General features: G+C 33.9%; 1 protein-coding gene across 1 annotated transcript; it reads left to right on the top strand.

The window, feature by feature from the left end:
• Positions 1-1,271: 1,271 nt before the first annotated feature.
• LOC111018502 (uncharacterized) lies at positions 1,272-3,059 on the top strand. The gene is made up of 2 exons (XM_022294611.2): positions 1,272-1,487; positions 2,205-3,059. The coding sequence occupies exon 2, from the start codon at positions 2,246-2,248 to the stop codon at positions 2,990-2,992; it is 747 nt and encodes a 248-aa protein (XP_022150303.1). The 5' UTR covers positions 1,272-1,487; positions 2,205-2,245; the 3' UTR covers positions 2,993-3,059.
• The last annotated feature ends 8,045 nt before the right edge of the window (positions 3,060-11,104 follow it).

Genomic DNA, 11,104 nt, shown 5'->3' with positions numbered 1-11,104 from the left:
TTTATAGGTTGCTTGAAAACAGAGAACTCAAGAGAGGATGGAAAATGTTTTCTGTAATTCTTTCTCGATGGGATACAAAAAATATATAGAAAGATGTACAAGTAAAATGAAACACAAGAAATAAGTGATCCATGCCTACTGAAAATAGAGAATGAGTAGAGTTATAATAAAAATATAGCTTATTCACCTTGCTATGAAAATCTATCATAGCATTCGTTTCTAAAGCTATAATAAGTTGCTAATAAAGTGTGCAACTATAGACACACAACAACATTTTTGTGCTGCTATTATAAGTTTCTAATATCCTTTCTTTTAATGTTATTATAATTAATTAATTGTTTAACTAATTTTCATTCATTAATTCAATGTAATTTTACTATAAACCTAGAGTCGTACCCTTATTCATTGTACCACAAGTTATGTCCATATATATAATTGCAAGCAAGTCGCTTTTTCACGAGTTGTTCATAATTATAGCTGGATCAAATGTCAATTTACCCATATATTATACATTAAGTTCTAGTTATTCTTTAATAAAACTTTGTTTATAATTAAACCATAAATTTAGTCCCTCTTGGGTCAAGAGGAGGGCGGGATCCTATAATTCAAGTTTTGAAATCAACACTTAAAAACTACTCATTTACTTACCATATATGGAAACGAGTGAATTTCATTTTGTGAAATCATATTTTCGACTCTCTATTTAGTCGTGTTGTCAAAATAGTAAGCTTATTAAATTAACTATAAAATTCATTCTCACAATGCAAGTCAAAAATCACACCCTCCCAAACAAAAGTTCATAACTTATTCAAAATCGAGATTAAGTCACATATAACATCTCGTCAAATATTTTATTGTCCAATCTTATACAAAGTACATCGATACTCTCACTCCCATGCCTCGATATTTGTATTAAATAATTTTAGAGAAAATGAAGATCATAGTTGGTTTTTTTTTTAATTAATTTTTTCTTGAAAGTTTTTTTAATTAAAATTGGTGAGTTTTGACAAAGTTATTGCAATAATCTAACCATGTATTGATGAACTTAAAAATTATATTTGCAATTAAAAAGAGTTGTGCAAAAATAATTATCCCCATCCCAAATTTAAATTTAAAAGGAAAGCAGGTGTCAAGGTTTCAGGAGCCACCTCAAAACGACGTCAGAACGTCCACAAATTTCAGCAAACGTTTGGTCTTTTATTTATGGCTACCCTCATAAATAAATATTGGCTTGGAAAGGTCTTCTCTTCATAAAGGGAAAAAAAAAAAAATTCTTATTTATTTATTTATTTTTAACATTTACTCCCCTAAAACAAAATGATCTGGATTCCGTTTCTGTTCGTACACTCTCCTCCCAAACGCAATTGGGATTCGATTTCCGACGCTGCTCCGGCGGAGAGAAAATGATGGGGCCGCCCGCCTTCATTATCCCTTTCTCAAACCTTCCGATCTTCTTCTAAATGTATGATCAACAAGCTTCTCGAGAGGTAAAAATTCTCATCCCCCGTCTTTGATTTTGATCCTGATTCCCTTTTTAAGTCGTAATCTGATGCGGATTCTGTTTCTACGCCCAATTTGCTCGTTTTCGCTTACATTTTCCTGGCATTTATTGTGCTTGGAATTATGAGAGTAATTGTAATCTATCCCCTGGATTCTTCCGGCTTGCTCGATTTTATAAATTCTCTTTTCGTCTGAAATCGTTGATTGGAGTTGCTATTGATCGTTGGCTTCTTCAACCGTATATCTCTATTATCTGATTATTTGTGTGGAACTCGAAATGTTTAACGGACCTGGCTGTAAATTGTTGTTCCGTTTATTGTTTTACTTCTGTTGTTTTTCGATAGTAAACTCTGCTTCTTTGCAGAAGGTTCAAATCTGGGAAATTGTTGAATTGGAACCAGCTGTTTGATCGGTGATTATCTCATATGTGCATGCATGGAAGGATTTGCGTTATTTTGATGTTAGTTTGAAAAAACAAAATAGAAATATGTGGTAGTTCAAGATATTTTGGAAAGTTTGAATAGTGTTATAATCGTCATAAGAAAAAATGTTGTTATCTAACTAAAATTGTCCATTCTCCTATCCAAAAGAAACTCAAATTTTGCATCAATTGATGATCTTATTTTGTACCCTTTTTTAAACTTTGTAAGATTTGTTTCTCTGCCCATGTAGTTTCTGTTTCATGGATGCTAATTTATTTGCAGATGTCCTGGCTCTAGCATCTTGAAACAACTCTTCTGTCAGGATGTGGAAGTTGGCCTCAAACGCCATTGCTGGCATTCGATTGAGGAAAAACTCAGTTGTATCTAAGCAAGTCTTCTGGGAATGCTCGGATGACGAGGTTTGCTCGGAAGCAAGTAGAGATGAAGGACTGGAATGCCCTATATGCTGGGAATCTTTTAACATTGTGGAGAACATACCTTATGTCTTATGGTGTGGTCACACACTCTGCAAAAACTGTGTATTAGGCCTTCAAGGGTCTGTGTTGAAAGTAGCAACTCGCCAAATTCGAGTCCCGATCTGCATTTCGTGTCCTTGGTGCCATCAGCTATCGCTACGGCTCGTGTACAAGGGGAACCTGAAGTTCCCCAGCAAGAACTTTTTCCTTCTTTGGATGGTTGAGAGCTTCAACGATGATGAGGGAAAACTTGATCATTCCTTCAATGGGGATAACCAACCAGTTTTCCCTCTGCCATCCGATACCGAAACAGTTTCTTCTGAGAGGCTTGACAGTCATGTTAGTCGCCACGGAATAGGGAGGCGGCGACGGTGGTTGTTTGTCTATAAATATTTGGATTGGCTCATTCATTTAATCTCCAAGTTTCTACTGGTTGTGATATTTCTTCTGATAGTTGTTTTTGTAATCCCAGGAAGTGCTGTCATCCTGCTGCTCTACCTGCTAATCACTTTTCTTTTTGCATTGCCATCTTTGCTGGTATTCTACCTTGCACTCCATGCTTTGGAAAGGCTTATGAGTGATATTACTTCATGAAATGTCTTTTAACTTTATGATTTTTTTTATCTTTTTGGTGAAATTTCAAACAATCCCATCTTTTATCTATTGGGTTTTGAAACTCTTTTTGGACTTTGAAAGAAGCAATCTTATCTGGACTTCTATATTGGATTTAGGAGGTTCACTGGTTTGGTTGAACTAAGGATCTCTGGACAAACTCAATTGTTGATGTTATATAAATTGTATTTGCTAACTCTAGACTATGGATCTAACATAGGCCAACTTATCACCTGTATGCTACCTACTTGGGTTGGGTTGGTCCGAATTATTTGGACAAGTCATTTTCAAACAAAGTGTATATAAATGAATAATTTAAGAGCCAATTTTGGCTGGTCTGAGTATAGCATAGTGGGTAAAGTACCTAAGACCAGTCTAAAAGTCAGACGATCAAAATTTAGAGATTAGGAGGCGACTCCTCCTCCAACCAAACAAATTCACCAACACACTTCATTCCTCTCCTTGCAAGATTATGCACCACCTCGTTTCCTTTCCTTTTGACAAAGCAACAGTGCCATAACTTCCAAACTCTTCACCATCTCAACAAAGCGGCCAACTTCAGAAATATCCTCGGACTTGGACTTCACCAGCGTATCCAATGCCTACTTTAATGAACACATTTTCACTATCTCAAAATAATAATAATCACTCTTTCTGCCTCTTCGAACAAACACTCTCAGGCCCTTCCAGCAATGAAAAAATTTGACTACATTTTTGCTAACATTTTTTTTTTCTTTTTATTAGAAAAAGGAAAAGGATGTAGTGGATAACTATTCCTTGCTTCGTGTTTTTTTCCCATTCAAATTAAAGATGATAAAAGATAAAGGTTTTATATGAGAATTAATTTTTCTAAATTATATATATATATATAATATTTTTTTTAATTGTAATATTTGTCATCAATTTTATAAATAAAAAATATTTAAAAATTTTTTAAATGACAACGTGGACAAGATAATTAATTTTATTCATTATAAAATTTACGTAGACAGGTTTGGAAATATTTATTAAAAGTCAAAACTAAAATATAACTATGTTTGGAAATCCATTATAACTGAACGTGTCAGGTTTAGTTTTCTCAAGGGAAATGGACCAATCTAACCTAAGGACCCGTTTGACGTTTCATGGGAATTTGAGATTCCCATGAGATGGACATCCGATATGTCCGTGTTTGTTTAATAAGAATGTTGGATACCCAGAGTTTCTTACATACCCGGACATCCTAGGATGCTTATACGGGAGGCGTCTGAACAATTTTAGATGTCCTCCTGTAGTATGGGTTTTTAAGACTCTCATGTTGAGGACATCTTCTTTTGACAACTTTGTCCTTCATTAGTTTTGTTCTATAATATTTTTTCATCAATAATATTTATTTCTCACTTATTTTATTTTATTTTGAAAATAGATGCATGCACTAATTGATAAATGTCTAAATACAATTTTATTTGTCAAACCGAGCATAGCTCAAGTGGTTAAGGCACCTATCTTTGACCAAAAGGTCATGAGTTCGAATAGATATTAGCGACAACGTTCATTCTTGTTTTGTATTGCTTCCTCCAAAACATCTTAATTGGTTGCTAATTTGCACCTAAAAATTCCACAATACATTTATTCAAAACAACCTCTTAAATCATTTGAATTGCAAAAGTAACTTTTAATATGCAATTGCATAAATCATTTGAATGGGTATTTGAATGGGTAGAAGTCCTCAAAATATAAATCCAACTTCAAAAAAAACATCAAAAGAGTACTACAATTATGAACCCAAAATCTACACAACGAAAAGTAAGAAATGAAAAAGTGGCAAAATAAAAGGAACAAAATTGTTCAAAGGATACAATCTCTATAAGAGAGAGAAAAAAAAAACAAAACAAAAGAACTAGAAAGAATAATGACAAGAATCATAAGTGCTACTTTCAAAACTAGCCTTCCTCTTGCAAAGAACCAACTACGTAAAGATTTAGAAAACCTGCCATAAAATCTTCTCCAAGGAAAAAACTCAAGGTCTTGCAAAAGCTTCACAAACCAGCCATATGAGACTTGAAAGAAAAACTTCTTACTTTGCAAAAAGCAAAAAAGTGTCTTAAGACCATCATAATCGAGATCTACTACAAAGCCCTCAACCAACACATAACACTTAGATTTCCTCCACCACCCCTCCCCTATCTTCTCTTTACCTTCACTCCTTTTTCTCCTCTCAATGAACAACTATGACTACCATAGCTGCAGGATAGTCACAACAATTCAACTACATCAAAAACTCATATTTAAAATGACATGCATCAATATCTAGTCAAGCTCTATGAACAACCATGACTACCCTAATTGCAGGATAGTCACAACAATTCATTGATTCAAATATGTATTATAAGTATGTATGTGTACCTTTCAAGCATTATTGGACGGTGGTTGAGAACTAGCTCCTTGTGATGATTGGGCACTTAACCTCATTACTATTTCTCAAAATTGACTTACTTCAGTCACCGTTGTGTCAATTGTGCCTTGTTGCGATTGTATCATTGCTTGTTGTACTTCCACAATAGCTTGTAATTGTGCGATTTGATTATGCGATTCCTTAAATTTTTGGGAATTCCGTTCATTATGAGCAGTTGATGTTGGTGGTCCCCATCCAAAATGCACTGCGATTACCTAGTACTTGCACGGTTACTTCTCGAGCTGATGGAGGTTCTACACCTTATTCCACCGGAGCATTTCTCAATTCAACCATTTGTTCCTATAATATCATTCAATAAAATTAGTACAAGTAAAATAATATAAAACTAAAATAACTAGTTTCACTTACATGTCTTTAACTTTCCACCGGGTTCGCCCACTCTTGGTTTGCTTTTTATGGGAAATCTCGAATACCTAAATGTCATCTACCTCCCGACTCTCTTTGATTTTCTACATAATTATCAAACAAAGTAATGAGTAGTGAACTATTGATTGAATTATGAGAAGAAAATGATACCTACAATATTTTCCCTGTGTCGTAAGAATGCAATAGTTCCTACTGTATGAGGGTACAGTACAGTCGATCGAGCTCTAGTGTTCCTTTAAGATGTTTTCTGTAATTTAGATGACAAGAGCGTCGTCGGTGAAGATTCATTAGCATACAATGTATATTTGAGAAAGTTATTTACAAATATCGTAGCACGTACATACCTTAAACTTCTCTGATTCCCATCGATCGCACAAGCGATTCCAATCTGCATCTAGCAATACATCTTCATGTCGGTTATTTCTTGCCTCAGCGAGATCAAATTCCTTGTACCATTTATGCAATCGGTAGCAAAAATCCTTATGCCTGGTACTCATCTGTGGTCCAAGTATCGCATGACAATATGGTCGTTCATATCGAGATTGAAGTGGTTCTAATAATAAACAACCAAAAGAATGTGTTAACGTTCTACGAAATAACGATATTTTAAAAAAAAAACCACTAAATCAAACTTACACAAATTCTTTGTAATATCTCATTTTTCGTCTCCTGTTTGACATCCGACCATTGTGCACATTCCAGAGGAACGTGATTCCGTACACAAAGACCAATTTGAGCCGCTAGTTTCGAATTATTTCTACAAACTGGCTTGCCATCCTCCTCTTCGATAGTTATTGGTATAGAACCATCATCATTAACTCGTACGTCGACATTGAGCCCTCGACTCTTGCCTCTACCTCTCCTCTTAAGTCTGCCAAAACCTACATAAAAAATATCAAATATCAATTTATTTAAACTTACTTTAAATATGAAGTATTTTCATTTAACTCAATACTTACTTTGAGCTTGGTGATCGATGCCTTCTTGGTGAGCGTTCTCTATTCCTTCAACGTTCGCTATGCATTTACGCCGATTCCCTGGTCCATGATTTGACGACAACATCCTGTAACATAAAAATTTAACAAAATCAAACACATAAATATTGTAAATATAAGACTAAATATTGCATATAATTTTATCAACTTACGAATATGTCTATCTATCACTATCACTCTGTTCATCATCTAATAATACATTCGAATCTAAGCTTACAGAACTATCGCTAGAATACTCAAAATCGAACTTTTCTTCGTTAGTAGACAACTTCTCGTCACTATCAAAATCTACTTCATCTCTAATAGGCATGGGTACAACATATTCTCTACTAAACGTCTGTGAATCCAAGTTATCATCAACTTGTAGGTAACAGGTACGAATAGGTTCATCCATCACTACTTCTTCTATTTCATTATTTTCAACCTTTGGAATATCCTACACATGTCTTTGTTGAATTTTTTGAACAATTTTCCAATATTGACCAAGTTTGTAATCATCTAAGTAGAATACCTGGATTGCTTGACTTGTAAGTATGAATGACTCATCTTTGTACCATCGATAACGAGTATTAATCGATGTATAACCATCAGATACATTAATCCTGCCCTTTTTTGAACTTGTATCGTACCATTCACATTTAAAAAGATGCACTGCCTTCGAGAAGATATATTGAAGCCTAACTATTTCATGCAACTCTCCATAGAAATTTATTTGTCCGGTTTCGTCATCTCTAGGGACCATAACGCCATTATTTTGAGTAACTCAACGACTATCGCACTCTTTTGAATGAAATCAAATATCATTAGCTATACACCCACTATAAGATTGAACACAGTTGTTCGGGCCTAGAGCCAGGGCATACAACCCATCGAAAATCCCTTTTTCACGATACAATATTTGAGCCTAATCAAATAAACCAATTTATAGTTACAATATCTGAAAAAAAAAACAATAGCTAGAGTCGTATAACTACGAGTATCTACCTACCTTTTTTTTTAACCAAGTAGGAAACTCTAATTGTTGTCTCTTGTACAAATCACCATATCCATTTAATTGAAGAAGACTCATATGTTCCCTAAGCATGAAATATATCTTAATTTTGTTATAATAGCAAATTCTAATATACGAGTTATACGAAGAAAGAGATACATACTGGAGTTAAGGTTCCACTTCATCACAATTGTTTAGTATATACCAGTGTGCTTATTGGTTAAATACCAGTGTGCTTAGCAAATTCTAAGCATGAATCAACGCACAAGAGCCAATTTTCATAACTTTCAATGGGATACATCCAACTATACCCAATAGGACCAACAATCTTTGCTTCCCGCGGCAAATGGACAGCTAAGTGAACCATAACGTCAAAAAATGTCGATGAAAAGATTTTTTCTAACTTACATAAGATGAACACTATATCAGTTTACATTCTGTCTAAACCTGATATGTGTAGAGTTTTTTAACATAAATCATGAAAGAACTTAGACAATTCTGATATAGTTGTACAAATGTCGATGTGTATATATGGTCGAATACCAATTGGAAAAAGCCTTTGCAACAAAACGTGACAATCATGACTTTTTAGACCTGTGATCTTGCCCTCATTTATGTTGACACACCGAGATATATTTGAAGCAAATCCATCTGGAAACTTCACGAATTTTAAGAAAGTAAAAAAACTGACCTTTTCACTTGCAACAAACGTGAAAGATGCATGGGGTTTCACATGCCTACCTCCAATTTCCTGTATGTGAAGTTCCTTCCTTATTTTCAGATTTGCTAAGTCCTCACGGGCTTTAATGGTGTGTTTAGTCTTCCATCAATATTTAATATAGTGCAAACCAAATTATCACATATGTTTTTTTCAATATGCATCACGTCAAGTTTATGACGTAACTTAAGATTTTGCCAGTACGGAAGATCAAAGAAAATATTTAATTTACTCCAATTGTGCTTGTTAATTACCCGCATACGTTTGTTATCACGTACTATTGTGGGATGCTTGCTCAACTAAGGGAAACTCAATGAATTCAATTGATTTCTAATATCATTTTCACATAATATCTTCGAAGCTGTTCTTAATTCTTATTTTCCATCATGTTGCCTACTTCTACGCCATGTGTGTGTTTGAAGTACATATCGATGATATCCCATGAAACAAATTTTGCTCTGTAATCTCATTGAACTCGTATCGTCATTGTAAACTGGACAAGTCTTATAACCTTTTGTCCTCTAACCAGACAAATCACCATAAGCTGGAAAATCGTTAATCGTCCACAATAAGGCAGCATGAAGTTGGAAAAAAGAAGCACTAAAGCTATCGTACGTGCGGACACTATTCACCCACAACTCATTCAACTTATCTATTAAAGGTTGTAGGTAAATATCAATCTCTTTACCAGGAGACCTTGGCCAGGAATGAGTAGAGATAAAAAAAAATGGATGGTTCTTTCATACACTTCCAAGGGGACAAATTATAGGGAATAAGCATTACTGACCACATACTATACGATAAATTCATATTTCCAAATAGGTTAAAACCATTCGAAGAAAGTGTCAATCTGACATTACGAGCATCTGCAGCAAAAGAAGGATACTGACTATCAAAATGTTTCCAACTCTCAGCATCAGTAGGATGTTGAAGTATCCCTCCAGTTTCAGACTTTTTATCTTTATGTCACCTCATATCCTTAGTAGTATGTTTTGAAAGATATAATATCTGTAACCTTATCTTCAATAGAAAATATCTCAGCACCTTATGTGTAATTTTTTTCCCTTTTGATTTAGTAAGTTTGTACCTTGACTCTCCACAATGTGAGCAATGGTCCAGTGACGCATATTCCTTCCAAAATAAAGCACAATCATACTTACACGCAACAATTGATTCATATCCTATTCCTAGATCACGTAATCTTTTCTTAGCCTCATAATTTGATTTAGGAAGCCTTAAACCATCTGAAAATGCATCGTTTAATAATTGGAGTAACATATCAAATGATTTATCGCTCCAATGATTAAGAACCTTAATGTGCATAAGCTTCACTAAAAAATTAAACGATGTAAACTTCGAACATCCTGGATACAACTCTTTGTCTACATCGTGTAACAATTCAGTAAATTCATTCATCTCATATTGCTCATTTGATTCTCTAGGAATGTCTTCAAACATTGGACCGTTCAAGTCATTCATCATTTGGAACATCTCAACGTCATTATTACTAGCTCTCATTTCCATCTTCTCTATTTCTACCCGAATCTGAAAATGTAGCTCCAAGAAACCTTGATTTGAGTCTTACAAATGAAGAAACATCTACTTTTTCTCCATGAAATGTCCATGTACAGTATGTCGGAGACATACCATATTTAAATAAATGACGCTCTATGTCATTCAATTTAATCCTAAGGACATTTAAACAATTCGAACAAGGACATGTTGTTTTTCCTTTTTCATCCAAAAAATTCTTAGCAACTTCCATAAAACTCATGACCCCGTCAGAAAATTGATTACATCTTCGATCCTTCAAAGTTATCCAATTTCGATTCATTGCAATGTTTTCTACAAAAACAACGTTTTGTAGAATTAGATATTAAGAATCAAAGGAATATGAAATTATTGTTGGTAATTATTAATTTGTGAGTTCTATTATCTAAATAGAGTGCTTTTGGAGAGGATTTTAATGTATTGAACTTAATTCTTTTTAAATTTTATGCTTCTAATTTAAAAGGCAGTAATAATTAATTTTCCTTTTATAATGGTGATATTATCGGCCACTTTTGTTTGAATTTGTCGGCCCTTTTCAATTTCTCAACTTATGAGTCATTTCATCTTTAACTATCATATTTTTTTTCCATCTCTATTCTTCCATTTTGATAAACTTCAAATTCTCAACTTCTCACTTTTGTTTGAGTTTGTCGGCCCTTATCAACTTCTCAACTTATAAGTCATTTCATGTTTAGCTTCCAAGTCAAACATTTCATTCGCACACCTTTCAAGCAGTTTGATATAATTAAGTCAAAACATGTCATTCAAATTTTACAAGGTATAATTCCAACTAATTATGTCCCTCTACATGTTAAATGTTCGAGGTTGAGTTTAAATCAACTTTATTGACTAAATATGCTTACTTCCTTTTAATTTATTAAACGCTCACTTTTAATATGCCATAATTTCTCTAAAAAAAGTGGACTACGTTTCCAAAATTAACTAAACAATTAGAGATTCACATGCAAAATGAGAATCAAAGTCTAAAAATAGGAGATCGAGTCAAAATAAAGCAAAC

This window comes from Momordica charantia, assembly GCF_013281855.1.
Source record: "Momordica charantia cultivar OHB3-1 chromosome 8 unlocalized genomic scaffold, Mcharantia_2.0 BLBB01000008.1, whole genome shotgun sequence".
In the NCBI taxonomy this organism is placed as follows: Eukaryota; Viridiplantae; Streptophyta; class Magnoliopsida; order Cucurbitales; family Cucurbitaceae; genus Momordica; species Momordica charantia.
Note: the sequence above shows the minus strand (reverse complement) of the source record. Positions and strands in the feature narration are given on the sequence as shown.